The sequence below is a fragment of the Dermochelys coriacea genome, chromosome 1 (genome assembly GCF_009764565.3).
Source record: "Dermochelys coriacea isolate rDerCor1 chromosome 1, rDerCor1.pri.v4, whole genome shotgun sequence".
Lineage (NCBI taxonomy): Eukaryota > Metazoa > Chordata > Testudines > Dermochelyidae > Dermochelys > Dermochelys coriacea.
Genome location: NC_050068.2, coordinates 77,028,927 through 77,048,323, shown reverse-complemented (window position 1 = coordinate 77,048,323; position 19,397 = coordinate 77,028,927). Strand labels below are relative to the sequence as shown.

Sequence of the window (19,397 nt, the reverse complement as noted above, 5' to 3'; positions counted from 1 at the left end):
AAACTTGATTAGATGTGGTTAAAAACATATGGCCTGATTCTCATCTCACTTACAGCAATTTTTTAAGTCTGATGACTTCACTGAGTTACTTCAGTGTATGCAAGTTGAGAATTGGCCTAAAATTTGTAGAATTTTAACAATTGATTGAATTACTCTAAACACTTGCTGTGGAAATTTAAGTAAGATACAAATTATTAACCTTTTAGTGATCATTTCTCTCTAATTACTACAGCAGTCATTTTTTAACTGTTTGAAAACTGATTGGATGAGCAGTAAGAAATGTAAATCCAACGGGGAGTGTATAGTTATAGTCTGACGGAGAATTCCTTGATCATTCAGAAATTGTAGTTTTGGGTGTGCAAAGACTGTTGGCTTAGGTTGGACTGATCCATAATGTTTAACAAAAATAAGAAATGTGGATTACTCGTAAATTCCAACCAACTGCCTAAATAATTTGAAGTGAAAAAAAAACTTCTGCTAAGATTTAATGTATTTTAACAGAACATTTGAGTACAATCTAAGGCTTCACATTCTGCAACCTGTTCTGTGTAGTCAGACTTTTGTCCTGGTGTGGATCCCCCATTGTTTTTGTGTCCTCCATCACAGAACATAAAAGCCTAAGTTTCTGATCTGCTTTATTCAAAATCAGTGGAATAATTCCCATGCTCTTCAGTTGGGATTGGGATAATAGGTCACTTCTTACGTATAAACAGTGAGTGGCAGTGTGTCTCAGAGCCTGAGTTAATAGATTTGGGCTTGCAGGTTTGTGCTACAGCGCTGTGTAGACATTGGGACTCTGACTAGAACTCAGGCTCAAAATTCAGAGCCCGAGCTCCAGATCAAGCCACAATGTCTACACAGCTGTTTTTAGCATTGTAGCACAAGCCCTGAGAGGCCAAGTCTGTTGACCCAGACTCTGAGGCTTGTTGTTATGGGCTGCTGCTCACTGTTTAGATGTATCCTTAGAGCCTCAACCTGCACCACTGAAGTCAATGGGAGCTTTGCCATTAACTACAGTAAGCTCAGGATCAAGTCCATAGACTTAAGTCCTGCATTTCCTCCTGAGGCAAAACTACCACTGTGCCTGACTACCGTCTACATGATCAAATCCAAAATTAGGTCAAGAAAAGACATTAATTATTTTCAAGTCAGTGCAGCTGAAATAAACTTAAAGAAAAAGGATTAAGTATTAATTTGAAATACTGAAAAGGCTTCTATCAGAACTTAGAAAAGACTTGGATTTCTTCCCACAAGATAGATAAAATATTTCTGTATGCTGAAATGAACTTTCCAGCAAATAGAGGAAATGAAATGTAACACCCGCCATTGACAATTTTTTTTACTTGTTCTATGTTGTCCAAGGTGAGATGGCATGAAAATGTTAAAAAAACAAAACAAAACAAAACCCTACAAAAATTGGATGTAAACTAAAAAACAAACAAACCACAAACCCCCAAAAGAAACCTTTGGAATTAGCAGATTGAAAGGGTCATGTAATAAAGAAGCAGGGCCAGCTCCAGGCACCAGTGAATCAAGCATGTGCCTGGGGCGGCAAATGTAGAGGGGTGGCAGGAGGTTGGGCTCAGTGGCAATTCAGCGGTGGGGACGTGACTCTTCTTCGGTCGCCGGTGGCAATTCGGCAGCTGCACCATTACTCCGCCTCCGTGTTCAGTGAGCAGGATTCCGCCTCCCCGTTCGGCGGCAAGTTTTTTTTTTTTTTTTGCTGTTTGGGGCGACAAAAACGCTGGAGCCAGCCCTGTAAAGAAGAGACACCAACAATTATACAATTCGTTTACCTGTCTTGTATAACAGAAACAGTATTTCAGGTTTTCCCAGTATGATTCTGTAAACATCCATAAACAAATCTGTATTGCTGTGCTGTATGTCTGTTTGAGTCATTTGTCAGTTATTACTTTACTGCTTGACTCTGGAATCCTTAGTCACCCAAATGGTATTGTCACTAGTAGTCCCACTGAGTTCGCTGGAAGTATGTGTGTGCGAGGACTACTCAGATGAATACGAGTATACTGAATGTGCAGTATGCCCAAACTACAGTGTGTGTATAATAGGTCAGACATGGGTGAGGTTTTTCATAGGAGTGGGTGGGTGAAATTCTGTGGCCTGCGCTGTGCAGGAGGTCAGACTAGATGATCAGAATGGTCCCTTCTGACCTTAGTATCTATGAATCTATGAATCTATGTGTGTACATACAGTCCTGGGGTTTTTTTTTACTGATTTGATTGGTTATAAACTGCTCACATTGTCAAAACTAGAATTTGGATAAATCCTTCCTAAGCAGGCAGGAGCACATGCGGGAGGGCAGTAGCCTGTCTCAGACATCATCACTGGTATCAACTTGGATACTCTTGAATAAACTTGTCAGCACAGTTGCCAAACTTCACGCAGTAAATAAGCACCCCAACTTTCACAATAAGCCGAAAATCAAGCTAATCCCATTTCAAAACAAGGCCAAAACAAGCCAATCCCTAAGAACCCCAATACTCTATGTGACTAGATCCCCCCGGTGTGCAGTCTAGGACTGTGGTGGGCCCTCTGTGCACCCCTGACTCCCTCACCCCCTTGCCCCTGCTTGCCCCTTGCCCCTGCTTGCCGGGAGCCAATCAAAAATAGAAGCAACAAGCTACAACAAGCAACAAGCTACAAGCCCAACAAGCTAAAAGCCAAAAACTAGCCAACAACCAACTCACAAGCCAGTTAAACCAAACACAAGCCCAATTTCTGCATTTTTTTCACAGGTTTGGGATGTCTGCTTGCCAGCACAGTGGGCTGTTCTCCTGAGCATCTTGCTAGAGAAGGTAAACTGCATTTCCAAGGTCTCCTGTCAGGAAGAAGTGATTCTGAAGGCTTTGGCTTGGTTCATTCATTTCTGGCCCTGGAGTCGCACATGTAATAGGCCAAAATCTGGTCTTGTTTTCACCCATGAAACTCTGCTGACTTCTATGGAGTTGCCTGGGTGTAAACGAGACCAGAATTTGTCAGGAAAATGCTGCTGATTATATTTGGTAAAAGCACTAAAAAGCACCTTGGTTAAGATATTGAACAGCTACAAAGACCCAGCAGGCCAAAGCGGCCGAGCAGTTGCTCAGCACACCAAACCCCTAAAGCCCCAAGTACTGGCAAATGCTGAACACCAGACTGTGGAATGTGCTGTGACTCCATGGCTTCCTTTTTACTGAGCTGAAAATTGAGCTTTCACTAAGTGATACTTTTCCTTTTCACCCAATGACAAAACATGTCTCTTGCAACCCGGTACCAATCCTGCATGTCAAATGAATCCTTTCCAGCTCTGTGCTTGAGTTTGGAAAAAAAAAACGATGTACTCCGATACTGCTCCCTGTAAAACCTTAGTGACTGTCTGGATTGTTCCATAACCTTTGCTTATAAGAGCCATGTGCCAAATATGACTCTTTAAATTTCTGCACCTTCCCCTTTTGTCCAGTCCTGTGAATTGCTGTTCTAAACCAGCTAGGAACACTGAGGGAGATTACAATGTGTTCCCCCAGAAGCCAGAAATTGGCAATTATTTCTTCCAAGGATGGTCTAATTAGTTAATCATACAAATAAACATTGCAGCTAATTTCTCAGTTTCCAGCCCTCTTTACCCCACTTAGGTAAGAGATTTTCCAAATAGCCTTGGCATCAGTATGGATTAAAAATTAAAATTGCATTTAAATTTACTATTATGTTTTTAAAACACATTACATATGACAGCAATTACAAACTGTGTAATTTTTGGAATGTATCTCTTTCCAAATATGTTTATTTTAAAATATGTATGATTGCAAGAACATAAAATTGTACTGATGATCAGCATTTGAGTGGCAGAAGGGTAAAGGGCTTTGTAGAAAAAGATCATTCACACATTTGGTGGTCTGCTTCTAGCTGAAGTTAAGATGTGAGTTCCTACTGAGGCTTGCAGAGCTTTCAATTGAGTTATAATTCAAGCTCACACAGCTCTTACACGACACCTTGAACAGACTTTTGCCGATGAGTCTATAGGAACTGTCAGTAGCAAGGAGATTACTTCAGGACCATGATTGTTGAATTGGACTTTACTTTTTGATGTTTTGCTTTTTGAATTAAATTGTTGGACAAGATTAATTGCACACAGTGAGAGCTTTAAATGAATAGCTGTGTAAAGCATTAAACTTCTAAGTATGTCTCATGGGAAAAAAAGCTAGAAGGTTTAAATGAATAAATGTGTTTAATGCATAAAATGTCTAGGCTAATTTTTTAATTCCTTTACTAACATCTTTTATTGAAAAAAACATGCTTTATTCATCCATCTTAGTTATATTGCTGTGGTTGTGGTAATTTAATATTCCTGCTCCTTGCTAATCTTCTGGTTCAACAGAAGTAAACAATAGGTTTCATAAATTAAAAATACGCTCTTCAAAACATGCTTCTAAAGATAAAAAACAAGGCTGTAAACATTTATGACTGAAACAAACTAGATTGTTCAAATCCTGCCATGATGTATCATGTATATCAATATGGCACTGATATCAGTTAGAATGCAAACAAGGTTTTAAATGATGTCCCCCTTCATTTCAGCAGGAGAATCCGCTTTACACCATCTGCCTATCAGATGGTTAGGAACCAGGACTGCGTATTAATGCCACATGTTCGATTTTCCTCCCTCTTGTAATGGTTAGATTCATATTGCTAATAGCTGTGCATGAGCACTGTCGATGAAATTTGTGTGACGGTGGAGTGATGAGATAGTTATAAAGCTGCCTGTCTTACAGAATAATCAGCAGGAAGAATGCCAGACATAAACAGCTTATCAATTTTAGAATATTAATGATAACTACCATGGACTGGAGTCTACTGAGTATTTTGACGTTTCTTTAACTTTTCAAACAAATATTAACAGAGAGTAAAGTAACTTATTATCTGAGCTATTGAATATCCAATATAGTTCTTTTCCATTTTAAATTGCCTTTAAAGGTGGCATTTGGTCATCTGATTTTCGGAGATGCAGTTTGCATAACGAAAAATGTGAAAGTACTATACTGTACTATTACTTTAATTTCTGCATAGCTAGGAGATTCCTAGGCAGCTTGGTGTAAGAGAGTAGTGATACTGAATAGTGTTTAGTTTGGTGGGGGGTAAGGAGAGTTAAACAACAATTTAAGACATTTTTTGACTCAGCTTGAATCATATTTTCAGAGTTTCAAACAATGGAATAGTAGCTGCTATTTTGCGGAATTGTACTCTCTGCCCTTTACAGTACATTTGAGAGTCCTCTCTGGAGAGGACTTGAGATAAATAGGGCCCTCTGTTGGGGAGAGACCTTGTCTTGTAACAGTGGCAGAATATATCATGCTGCAGATGGCTAGCTCAGGATCTTGCATGCCACTTATGTCCCATATTGTGGTTATGAAAGGTGTGGAGAACAGAGTGACAGCACAGGAGTAGTTGTGCTAGCGTGGAATTACTTCGGGGACAGACTGTGCTGCAGTCTTGAGCACTGTCCCCAGCTTTGTGGATTTTCCCCCCATCTGAATCCTGTGCATTCATCTGTATTAACCTGTTATTTCAGGATTTACATGGGTGAAATGAATTTGACTCAGTAGCAGGTTCATGCTTTAAATTAGCAAAGTGTCCCTATGTCAGTCAGCTGTGCAATTATGTAAGAGAGAGAATGAATACAGGAGTTCAATTCCTATCTTTATTTATTTTTTTTCCCTTTTTAAGAGAAAAATATTACCACAAGCAGAGTTTTGGTAATGGCAGATTAACAGCTCAACAGCATGTGTTTGAGATTTCTAGTCCTCATACAAAAGCCTTGGCCAACTCTAGAGAATAGCAGAGAATAGGAAGAGAATAGGGTTGCATATTGGGGTATTCTGATGCAAAAGAAAATTTACATTCATTAGGTATACTGTATTTGGACATTTCTGGTAAAGGACCATTCTTTAAAGACACTAGCAATAGCTTGACAATGGTATTAAGAAAAAGGAAGTTTAGGATACTGTGCTGTATAACAAACACAGGATACAAATGTAAGTTCAGAGGTGCATCATCTCTTTTCTCTGGCTTAATTTAGGAACCCCTAACCAAATCTGCATAATGTATATCATCATATCCTTCCCCTAAGATAAAAATATCATTGAAAAGCATCTATGTTATTGTATTAGTCAGATCTGAATATGCAAGCTTCATAATAGTAGTAAATATTAAAATAGGTTTATGTCTGTTCACCTTGTTCTTTGATATTTGACTTTTGAACTCTTTCCTACTGCCTAAATAGCAATTTTATAACTAATATTGGTATAACTGTACAGAAAGTAATTATGGTGTAATTTATAATTCCAGCAACACTTGGAGGCATTAAAGATTTGTCAGGAAATTAGGGCTAGCCACAATCTGGCCCTCAGTTACATGCAGTGAAATAAGAGTTAAGGCAATCTAGAGCCCTAGACACAGTATGACACAGGGCACTCATGATCCTGGCTCCCATTATGTCCCCATCCCCCAATCTGAAGAGGCAGGGGCAGCGACATGGGATCGCTTCCTCTCGCATTCCAGCAGATCCAGCAGGCTCCCACTTGGCCTGTTAACCCAGGTGTGGCTATAGGGGTTCCCTTCTTCCCACTGAGGAGGCAGGAGACCCCTCATCAGAAACAGCAGTGGTGGCAGCAGGGGGTTCTCCAATATTTACTTCAGCAGGCAGGGGTTATCTGCTTGCTTGGGCAGGTAGGCTGGACTTCTACTGCACTCTTCTCCTCTGGCCACACAGATCCCTCCGCTGAAGTGGTGGTGCTGCCCCCCGACCCTCCCGCCCAGAGTAGTGAGTTGTAGAGTTAACTACCTTTTGAGGTGTGTGAAGCAGTTCACACCTCAGAGAAATAGTTTAAGGCTGTCTGCAGATTCAGGCAAACATCACTGTACTAGTTAAACTTGGATGCTTTTCTTTGCATCCAGGAGGGCTAGAAACTTACTTAAAAAGAACAACTGAGATTTTGCCCTCATCACTTGTTTCCAGGTGCTGGGACCCTAAGCCCAATCCTGTAGTACCTTTGCTTTGCTAAGGGGGAGTAAGACCCCATCTCTGCCTATTAGATCCAGGGTGGGGTTGGGAGGAATCAGATACATGGAGAGGGGTAAGGAGTGGACAGAGCTGTGCCTCCCACCACTCTCCAACACACCACACAGAAGAAGAGGGTTGTTGCAAAAGAACTGTGGGCATACTGCCGTTGGTAGAGGCTGTGGCAAAATTCTCCCTTTGCAGAAGCAAGAGGGGAACAGGAGAGGAACTGTGAGTCTGTGAATTAAAATTTCTCCCCTTGGCTTCTCATGGCTTGATGCAGCTATGCACTGCCCCATACTCAGGGCACTGGATGAAGGCTGAATGTAGTGTGATAAAAGCAAATTGAGCAGTTCTACCAATCATTCTTCACAGGAGGCTCATTACCAGTATCAGTACCAGCTCATTATTACAATATAGTGTTTCACAAAGATAGCTGAATGCAGAGATTTAGTCTGGAGATGGAGAATTTGTGATAGGAGGTGTAGAACTTGGGTTGTAGGAGGGTGGTTGGGAATTAAAGGAGTTACGCACTTTGTGTGTGGTATCTCTGGTAGAGGCCTTGAGGTCTAAGCCTGCTTGTAGGATTGTAAATAATTATATAGATATATGTTCCCTATGATCTACATAGCTAACCTTTCCTTTAAGAAAGCTATGGCTGTTTTAGTATGCCCCATTTATACTGCTAGAGTAATTTGGAATTTTATGTGAGCTCAGGGAGAATGGCTTAATTGTGAATATAACTTATTAGTCATGAATATGCTATTCAAACTCTATGGCCCTGATTTTTAGCTTGTCCTCCAATGTTTCAAGTGTAGTTTTGCATCCACAGTTTATCGTAGGTATATTTATTTACACCCACATTTCCACTTAAATACATGGTTTGCTGGCAAAGCTAGGCTTCTAAATGGGTATGTCTGTAGCTGCAGTTGTATTCTGCCTAAAGCAATTTTATGAATTCACGTGTATATAAGTAACTATTTACATAGTATGTTATGCATTTTACATTAAAAAGTAAACAATCTCCCAAGCAAATAAGGATGAATATTATTCAGTATTATTCTCTGCTAATTATGTAGTAAATGACGAAGGAAGAGTAACAGTTTCAAGCCCTACACTAATGAAGAGTCATAGTATAATGTATATTAAGTTTCATTCATATTTCTTTGTAGGTCTGACAGCAGCAGCTGCAGCAGCAGCAGCTGCTACCAATGCAGCCATAGCAGAAGCAATGAAAGTGAAAAAAATCAAATTAGAAGCTATGTCCAACTATCATGCCAGTAATAACCAACATGGAACAGAGTCTGAGAATGGAGATCTGAATTCAAGTGTCGGTAAGTTTCGGAAGTCAACATTACATACGTACATGCCAGTAATGTATCAGTATCTTGCTACAGTGATACCTTCCCCCACCCCTCCTCGGACCATTGAACCTGGTTTGATTTTGGAAAAAATTGGCACATTTGCAGGCCACTTTTGTAGCTGACCTTTACAGGAGCATTCAGCATTGTTGTTACTATTATAAGAACATCCTTTCCTTTGTAGGATGCTACTTCAGACCCCAGTTAATATTTTCCATGAAAGAAAGCAGTTTGATTGCTAAGAGTTCATTTTTCAAAGTACAGGTATGGTGACAGATGAAGGTGTCAGAGTGAAATTTAACCATGTCTCCTACTCACTCTATTGAGTATCAACTTTGGGTAATTCAGAACAGTTGCTTGAAAGCAAAATATTTCACAAATTCAGGTGCCCTGTGACAAAAGGAAAACATACATACACAATAAATTATTACCATGCTTTACAATTACTCTCCTATTTTAATAAAGACATTCTTAAAATGTTGTTTACTGAGGTTTTTTCTGTTTCTTAAACAATTATCAGCAACTCCTGTTCTTTCAAAAAAGGAATTCTTCCAATACATTATATGCATTTTTCTGGCAAGTTTGTTTTGATAAAACACACTTCAAAGCTAGACTAACTTTTTTTGTTGTCTAAATCATATGCATGTCTCTGCAATAAAATGGTTTGTTATACCTTTTTATTGTATTGACTCCCTTTATTACGTTGAGACAGTACTAACAAGATAACTCAGCAGTAGTAATTTAGTGACTAAAATGTGTGTTCAGAATACTGTACTCAGGATAAGCATATATCGAAATAAAACAGCTCTCGATGGTTCAGTACATTCCTTTCCCCTCTCCATATTCTTCATACCTTTTGAGATTACTCTCAAATAAATAGTTGTCTATTTTCCTTCACTAACAATAAATAAAAGTGGCTGCTAACCAGATCAAGAGCCTAAGGAAGCCCACAAGAGCCAATGGGCGAGACTTTTCTCCCATCTCCAACCAATGGGAAGGTGGTGGACCCGAGGTGGGAGCATCCAGCTATGCATGCTTTCTCATATCCCTCTTTCTGCATGGCATACTTCCACTGCAGATGGATCAAAGCTCACCCCCTGTTGATTTCAGGGGAGGGGCATTTCTTTCATTAAAAATAAAAGATAGAATGTAGACTGGAGTGCCAAAACACTCTGGCCATGTTTTTTTTTTAAACAACAACAACAAACTGTATACTTGAAAATTCCTATCAAGAGAGTGTCAGGTTTTTTAAATAAAGAACTGCTCTAGGAGTAGAGAAAAACCACCCCAGCACTTTGGAAAGCTTCTCCAGTGACAGTGAAGAAGGAAGCTCCAACTAGTGTGCTAGCCACTGAAATACCAGCAATTACCAAAACTGTGAGGAGGGGAAAAAACAACCTGTCTTCTTGGCAGGAAGTCAGGGGTGAGTAAGAGGAAGGCAGTAACAGAAATCTGAGAGCAGGGGAGATGCTACAGTGTGCTAGGGAGAGCAGGTGGCCCTCAGAGAAGCAGAGGAAAAATGGGGCAGTGAGGAAGAATGTGAGGGTAGCATTACCAGCTGGCAGGATGAAGAGGTAGTCACAGATGTAGAAACATGTGGGCCAAACACGGTCTATGAAAGCAAAATATATAGACTTTTAATATGATAATCAAAAGTGATCAATTCATAAGTACAGTCAAGTTATTTCTGTAGTAAATATGTACTACTATATATATAAAGCAGAGGTGGCCAAACTTAATGATCCTCCCAGATGCATGTGATAATCTTCAGAAGTTTGAGAGCCGGGCACATCTCCTAGAGGCTTCTGCCCTGCTGCAAAGTGGTGGGGCTCAGTGCTACAGCTCAGTGAGAGGCGCCTGCCAGTGTTCAGGGCTTCAGCAAAATGTATGAGTTACACTTGCTAGCCACTCAGCATTACCTAAGTACTGAATGAAACTCTTCCTCAACCTTGTTGCAATGAATAGTAACATTCTAATTTCTCCCATGTATTCAAGAAAATCTCTGTGAGTGCAATATGCCTGTTTGGGTTACACTATCATCTGCTATATTATAATTGCTCAGGGCCTCTTGGTTCAGGACTTTGTTTACTGTTTAGCATGGCTTACCTAGTGTATAGCATCATATACACTTACGGATTTATAGAAATAAAAACTAATAATTATACTAGATCAATCAATTACAGATAAAAAAATCTCTAACTAGGTCATCAGAATAAACCATAATGGCTTAAAAATAGCCATTATACTCTTGTGTCAGTGATAGTTGCACTGGCCTGATGGATGCTCCTAGTTGGATGCTATACTAAGAAATATCAAGCAGGCTTTGACAGAACTATTATACTACTGAGGGAAAGTTTTAGAGGCACAAATGGAAGGCAGTAGCCTAACTCAGATTGACTGTCAGTGGGAATTAGGTGCCTAGTTGCCACATGTGCCTTTGAAAATCTCCCCCATTATAACCAGAACCTGTATTTTAAAATGAAAAGGAGTACTTGTGGCACCTTAGAGACTAACAAATTTATTAGAGCATAAGCTTTCGTGAGCTACAGCTCACTTCATCGGATGCATTTGGTGGAAAAAACAGAGGAGAGATATACTGTTTTTTCCACCAAATGCATCCGATGAAGTGAGCTGTAGCTCACAAAAGCTTATGCTCTAATAAATTTGTTAGTCTCTAAGGTGCCACAAATACTCCTTTTCTTTTTGCGAATACAGACTAACACGGCTGCTACTCTGAAACCTGTATTTTAAAATGTTATCATTACATATCTAGTCAATATTTTGTTTATCTAGACATCTGGAACTAATTAAGAGTATTAGATACCTACATTATTAGCGAGTTACAATATATATGGTTGAACTTGCGTTTTAAATATATTATTGAGGGCTGGGGTGAGGGATAAAAGATGAATAAAAAAAATTTGATCACAGTCTACATTTTAAGTGCATGTGATGTACCTGACTAAACACATATAAAAGCATGAAAATTCACGGTTAAAGCTACACAAAAGTAACTTATTCCATTATATTGTGCTATTATAGCATATTTAATATACATGGATTCTCAGGCTCCTACAGTACCTATGCAAAGTAAGAAAAATGAAGCATGAAGTCCCAATTTGAATTGTTAGTTCTAGTTTGGAATTGTCTTGCTTTTTTGGTTTTAATCAGACACTTAATATGACTTATAAAAGTCATTTTTGTGGCTGAATATTTTGCAGTTATTCACAGCACTACACAAATTTATTAACTGGTCCTTTGAAACAATGGCCAAAAGGCTAACAAGTAAAAAATTAAAGGAAGTCAATGATACTAATAAGTAATTATTTTATATCCTTCAGTTTTACATGGTAACCTTGAGCTTGCATCCTCCCACCAGAATTGTCATTTTAGGAGAAAAAATAAGGAACCATGGGGGAATCAGAGTGAGGTATTAGCACACTGAGTAAAATATATGGCAGCTACGCCTTTCTCCCCCATCCACAATCAATTGGATTCTTTTAGTTTAATATTTACTTGCTAAGATGAGATGCTAGTCTGCATGGTGATAAACAGTCTGCTACTGGCATCTGAAGGTGACCTGTCAGTTCATATGGACAAATCTCCTGCTTACTGAAATGTACAAAATAAATCATTAAAGCAGGCAGGTGCTCATTCCCAGATTTAAATCACCATAGATTTATGATTTGAATTAATGCTTCATTTGGTCATAGAAATAGATGCTGAGACAAATGATATGCAGTGGTTGGAGTTTCCATACTGTAGCCATCCTAATATTGATTACTGAGATGTCTTTGCAATCTCTTGTTTATATCAAGTACTGTCTTGTGACAGGGTGGCTGATATGAGCTACATTGCAGATAAGAAGGAAAAATGTCCTGGATTCTTTTTAATGGCAACTCTAGACACAACATGCAGGACAGATAATTTTTGGTTTGTTTGTTTAAAGAACTATCTATATAAACCAGCATTCAAAACTCTACTGCTTCTAGGATTATGCTCTTATAAATGCAGGATTAAAAGAAGAAAATTTACAAGGTCAAATGTTAAATTGACTTGACTTTTTTTTCTATTTGTTTGCTATATTAACATATCTTCTATTATTATGATCAGTAATAATTTTATTTTAGTGCATGTAAATTATGTACACATTCTATATTTGAGTTTTATACTCCAAAAATATAAGTACAGTTAGCTCCTCAATTGTTTCACTGTTTTTAAACACTTACTGTGCTTACTGTAATACTTCATTAACAAAGAGAGCAAAAGGAATGAAATTTTTACAAGTAAATACATTTTAAATCATTCCTCTGAGCTAGCCTCAAATTACTGTAAATTAATAGGAAAAGTCCCTGTAATTTTGCTTCCCTTAATATTTTATATGCTTAAAATACTATGTAAACAGTTTAAGGAATACTCCAAGGATTTGAGAGGACCTTTGCCACTAGCTTATATCTGACTCATGGAACTTGTAAACAGCTATCAACAATAGTAAATTGCTTTCTTAGTAGGAAATGAGTTCATATCTATTCAAAAAGTGATCTCAAAACAGATGTCCCAAGAAAATGTCATTGTTTAAACTATATCATACCAAAAAACCTGCTATTATTTCTTCAAGGAAATGAAGCAATCATAAAGACTTTGGTGTTTTCTGTTTCTAAACACAATTAGGAAATACAAGACAGTATTTTACACTTAGCTAGCAAAATAATCCATAAACAACCACAAAATATGTTGAAAATTAAGAGGGGCTCTTGACATTTTAGGCTTCCTTTTTATCCACGTTAGCTTACAACATTTAAACTCTGAGACACATGTAAGGAAAGCCAAGATCTGTTGCCTGAAATTAAAGGTTGCCTTGCTTAACATTATCCCTTCCCTTTGCCAAAAAGGGTGGAAAAGACATTGAGATGAAATTATTTTTCTCTAGTGACCTCTCCCAATAATAGAACTGTGTAAAATGTGGTCATTTCCTTTCTCTAAACACACGTCTATTCTGAAGGAAAGAATTACTTTTATGGTTTCAGGAAAAAGTCTTGGAGACCTTGAGAAAGCAAATAAAAGGAAACAGAGAATGCAGGCCACTGAGCACAGCTCTGCAGTTGCACATCTGATTCTCTGCCTTGGCAATGTTAATGAACCTCAAATCCTCTCTATAATTAGATGAGGGAATTGCTTATATTTTCAAACAGATGATGCTGCTATAATGAAACGATTGACAGGGAACTTAAGAGTGTCTACAGTAGTCATTTGGTTTCTGATTTTTTTTTTTAAGTTTAAAAAGAAGATTGGCTATAGACACAGGTCCTGGGAGAGGTAGTAATTTACAAAGAATGCTATGACAGGTGTCTTTGTACAGTGAGGAAATAAAATGGAAGAGAGAGGAATGATGGGCAGGTATAGCAATTTTGGGGGGAGGAGGTGTCCTATGCTTATTCTGCTTGGGTTCTTTAAAAGGGGCCGAGACTCAAGAGATGGATCCGGATTGAGTGCACAGCTGTAACTGCTGATGAGCTAATTGCTCCTTATCTCTCAGCCCCATTCATCTTCATTTTTTACCAATTACCGAGAATTATCTGTGTTCTCAGTTGGATATGAGAGTTAATCCTTTTTGGTTAAGCTGGCAGTACTGTGAGCAGATTCCAAATTGTAGGGTGAAAAAGCCAGAGCAAGCTTGTTCTAAAGCTGTCTCCAGTTCAATGACAGTATCACTAGTTCATAAGAATTTTTCTATTTCTTAACAGTTTAAACACTGAAAGTTTTTTTTTCCTTTTTACATTTGTATTAATATATATATATATATTTTCTGCTGTGTTTAGTGTAAGCCTTAAATACATTTCCCAGGTGGACAGAAGTTTAAATGATTTCTAAAAACTATATATTTGCAAAGTTGAAAACCCGACAAATACAATTTCAAAAAGAAAATGTCTCCCATAGTGTTACAATGTTTAATATGTGATACATAAGAATCACCCTATACTCTAAAGTTTTAGGAACAGGACCATAGCTATAAAATTGCTTCAGCGCCATAGGATATCATGAGTGCTTGGCAATGATATGTCTCTACTTCTGTAAACCTCTTTGATGAAAAGTGCTGTCTAGGTGCTAGCAAAGGGATAGTCATATAGCCCTAAGGACATATGTTAGATGTTGAACACATCCCATTTCAAGTTAAAAGGAATGCTTTCATAAAGCTGTTCCCTGGGAATGCACAGAGGTACCAGAAACAGATCGTTTGGTGGCAGCCAGGCCACTAGACATTGTCTTTTGTCTTAAAAGGCAGTACAGTGGAAAAAATAAATTGTCATATTGAATGGCAAGCCTTAAACGGAGTGTTAATCTGCTCGTGCAGGACATTCAAAATAGTCATGGGTTTCCTAATATTTCAGGATCTGTTTCCTGTGCGTTTCACTATGACTCTTTAAATTGCTAAACAAGTTAGCCAGTCTGATGTGTTAAACTTAACAGCGATTAGCAAATTTATGAAAGGATTAGCAGAGCCTCAGTGCTTTCACACTGGACAGTCAATAATATTAAAAAGGTGAGACCCACATCTAGATTAAGTCCTTAATGCCAGCAGTTGGGATTTCCTGAAATAAGACATGAATGAGTTAATAGTTCTTACCCAAAGTTGTGATACAGAAGGGACAAAATTGTGGCTGAGACAGAAATAAACAGCAACCCTGTGCTGAAAACAGTATATGAAAATTTCATATTGTCATCCAGAAGACTATTTACAAGTCAACTTTGCATTTTAAGCGTTGTTCTTATTCTATATCCATAAATATATGTATCAGTCCTCAAAGAGCACTTGTACCTGTGTGGTTTACTATAAGTGGTACATGTTTCAAAAGATGTAGAAACAGAAGCCACTAAATGAAAATTGTTGTCTTCCTCTACCACACAGCTGTCCTTAAAAAGAAAAGGAGTACTTGTGGCACCTTAGAGACTAAAAAATTTATTAGAGCATAAGCTTTCGTGAGCTACAGCTCACTTCATCCATTTAAAAATACTCAGGGAGTGAGTAAAAATATTTTGAAGACATGTCGTTTCTTGCCAATAAGAAAAAAAAAGTAATTTATATGGTTTAATTGTATTTGTATTATTTCTAACTCCATCCAAAGACTCTATAAATAATTAGGTAATTTTCATTTTGCACGTTTTCACTATACATTTCCTATTGTTACAGCAATTTTAGTCATTTCCCTATTTATAAAGAAACTTGGAATCATAATTTGAAAATGTTAAACTACCAACTTGCTTTTGCTTCAATACTATTTATTGACACTGATGACTGGATAATTAAGTAAACATGAACAACAAGGAGCCTGGTGGATCCTTAAAGATTAACAGATTTATTTGGGTATAAAATAAATAAAATAAATTTGTGGGTAAAACACCACTTCTTCAGATGCATGGAGATCTTTTGAGCATGCCGTATTAAGAAATTTAAGTTGAATAATTGTATTTGCTAAATCTTCTGATAGTTTGTGATCATGGTTCACAAATCTGAGGTAGGAAATGTATCTGAAATAATAAGACACTAAACGGCATGGTTATTAGTTTCCAGAAAATAACATGTATTTTTAGGATAGGTGACCAATGATGAATTAGCATCATAAAAATATACTTCTCTTGTGAGTTTGAGATTTGTAAACATGCTACACATATATGTCCAAAAACTATAATTTAAATATAATACTGAAGAAATATAGAATTAAAGTATTCTTTCATAAATAGCAAAATGAGCAGAAATATCTTTCTACATGATTAAAAATATACTATCAAATAAAATTACACACTTTCTCCTTGCTGAGTGCCATGACCAAAACGGTGCTGAATAAAACACATAGCTCCTGACTGGGCTTGAAGGCGACTTTATTAAGCATAAAACTCCAGCATCTTAATTAAATTGCATAGCCTCAGCATATGTAAAAGCACCCCAGTGCTTGTCTAACCAGGGAATGGTCACTGAAACAACAATTTTTCCCAGCTGCCCTAAGTGAATGGAAAGAATTGGATACTATGGCAAGAGTACCACAAATCTGTTCCCATTTATAAGACCTGTTCCTACCAGGGATGTTATTGGTATCTTGCTCTATCCCTTTTTCCTAGTCCAAGCTTGGAATTTGGGATTCAGTTCTCAGATAATCAATTTTATGACAAATCAGGATAGCTAGATGTCTTGTCTCTGATCAGAATCTAAAATAACTACTTATATGTAGATGAGCATTCAGTAGTAATGCCCACTTATATTCACAGAATAAGGCAAAAAACAACAACAAAATCCTGAGCAGAAATAGTCAATTTTACACAGTGGGAAAAGTTCCTTCCTATTTCCATATATGCTCTGCAACCCAATGATGATCAATAAGCCCAGTCTTTCCCTTGTCACATGTCTCTATATAAAACCAATCAACCAGTCCCAATTCTAATGGTCCTAAATCCAAGCAGGCAAACCCACAGATGAGAAATAAAATGGAATATAGTGAGATTGAAGATCTTCTCTTTTTGACAATTCATCATGTGTACAATCCAAATACACCTCTGATCACACTGTCCTCTGGGTTAGTCTTGTGAGGAGGTCAACTTTAAATGTGCCAGTTGTACACTCATGTAGAGCCTGACAAATCAGTCCATGCCTGATGTGCAGCCAGAATGAGACTCTCTCCAAGTACTGGAGATCCCTGGGAGGATCACAGCAACATAGTCCTGTAGTATGCTGCCTGTCTTTGGAATCAGCCTTTGTACCAGATGACTGGAAGGTACTAATGCAGTGCCGATTTTTAAAAAAGGGATCTGGAGGCGATCCTGGCAATTACAGACCAGTGAGGGAGGCATATTGATAGAAACTGAAGTAAAGAACAGAATTATCAGTCACATAGATAAGCACTATTTGTTGGGGAAGAGTCAACATGGCATTTGTAAAGGGAAGTCATGCCTCACTAATCTTAATGAATTCTTCGAGGGAGTTAGCAAGCACATGGATTAGGATGATCCAGTCAATATAATGTACTTGGATTTTCAGAAAGCCTTTGACAAGGTTCCTCACCAAAGGCTCTTAAGGAAACTAAGTAGCCATGAGATAACAGGGAAGGTCCTCTCATGGATCAATAACTTGTTGAAAGATAGGAAACAGAAGGTAGGAATAAATGGTCAGTTTTCACAATGGAGAGAGGTAAATAGCAGGGTCCCCCAAAGCACTGGAACCTGTGCTGTTCAATGTATTCATAAATGATCTGGAAAAAGGAGAGTGCAGTGTAATGGCAAATTTATTCAAGATCGTTAAGTCCAAAGCGGAGTCTGAGGAATTACAGAGGGATCTTACTAAACTGGGTGACTGGGCAACAAAATGGCAGATGAAATTCTATATTGATAAGTGGAAAGTAATGCACATTGGAAAAAAATAATCCCACCTGCACATATATAGAGATGGGTTCTAAAGTAGCTGGTAATACTCAAGAAAGAGATCTTGGAGTCACTGTGCATAGTTCTCTGAAAATGTCCAATCAATGCACAACAGAAATCAAAAAGGCTAACAGTATAGGAGCTATGAGGAAAGGGATAAAAAATCAAACAGAAAATATAATAAAACCACTATACATGTCCATCATGCATCCACATCTTGAATTCTTTGTCTAGTCTTGGTCGCCCCATGTCAGAAAGGATATAGTGCAGGGGTGGAAAAACTATCGCCCATGGGCTAGATCCAGCCCACCAGTTGTCTTAATACGGTCCTCGAGCTCCAGCTGGGGAGCGGGATCTGGGGTTTGCCCTGCTCCGATGCGCCAACTGGGGAGCAGGGTTGGGGGCTGCTCCACGTGACTCCCGGAAGCAGCAGCATGATCCCTTTCTGGCTCCTACATGTACGGGCATCCACGGGGCTCCACTCTGCATGCTGCACCCGCCCCAAGCCCCACCCCCACAGCTCCCATTGGCCGGGAAATGCAACCAATGGGAGCTGCAGGGGCGGTGCCTGCGGATGGGGCAGCGTGCAGAGCTGCCTGGCTGCGCCTCCACCTAGGAACTGGAGAAGGGACATGCCGCTGCTTCAGGGAGACGCTTGAGGTAAGTGCTGCCCGGAGCCTGCAACCCTGAGCCTCCCCTCCATGCCCCAACCTCCTACCTCAGCCTTGATCCCCCTCCTGCCTTCCAAACCACTCAATCCCAGCCCAGAGCACCATCCTGCACCCCAAACCTCTCATCCCCAGCCCCACGCCAGAGCCCGCACCCCAGCCAGAGCCCTCAACCCCTCACGCCCCTGCTCCAGCCTGGAGCCTCCTCCCGCATTTCCTGAAATCCTCATTTCTGGCCCCACCCCGGAGCCCACACCCCCAGCCAGAGCCCCCATCCCCTCCTGCACCCCAACCCCAATTTTGTGAGCATTCAAGGCATGTCATACAATTTCTATTCCCAGATGTGGCCCTCGTGCTAAAATGTTTGCCCATCCCTGATATAGTTGAAATGGAAAAGATTCAGAAAAGGGCAACAAAGATGATCAAGGGTATGGAGCGGCTTCCATACAAGGAGAGATTGAAAAGATTAGATTAGGGCTGTTCAATGTAGAAAAAAGATGACTAAGGGGGTTGTGACAGAAGTCTATCAAATCATGAATGGTGTGGAAATAGTGAATAAAGAAGTATTATTTACACTTTCCCACAATACAAAAAACAGGGGTCACCTGATGAATTAATAAACAACCTATTTAATACAGACAGGAGGAAGTACTTTTTCACACAGTGCACATCTGTGGAATTCAATGCCATTGGATAGCCAGAAGTATAACTGGGTTCAAAAAATAAAAATTATGTATGATAGGTCCATCAGTGGCGATAAGCCAAGATGATCAGGGATGTAACTCCATGCTCAGGGCTATCTTAAACCTCTCACTGTCAGAAGCTAGGAGTGGAAGCCAGAGATGGAAGCCATAATTTCCCTGTTCTGTACAATCCCCCTGAAGCTCTAGTGTGGGCCATTGTCAG

At 39.0% G+C, this 19,397-nt stretch overlaps 1 protein-coding gene across 9 annotated transcripts in view; it reads left to right on the top strand.

Moving 5' to 3' along the window:
• The window catches only part of DACH1 (dachshund family transcription factor 1), a 455,347-nt gene that overhangs the window by 220,596 nt on the left and 215,354 nt on the right, over positions 1–19,397 (top strand). For 5 of the 9 annotated variants that reach the window (XM_043504582.1, XM_038387908.2, XM_038387909.2 and 2 more), the window contains exon 3: positions 8,227–8,388. In XM_043504582.1, the coding sequence (XP_043360517.1) occupies positions 8,227–8,388 (162 nt within the window). Of the gene's footprint in view, positions 1–2,756; positions 2,817–8,226; positions 8,389–19,397 lie in introns of all 9 variants that reach the window. The other 4 variants (XM_038387906.2, XM_038387907.2, XM_038387910.2 and 1 more) reach the window with 1 other exon arrangement.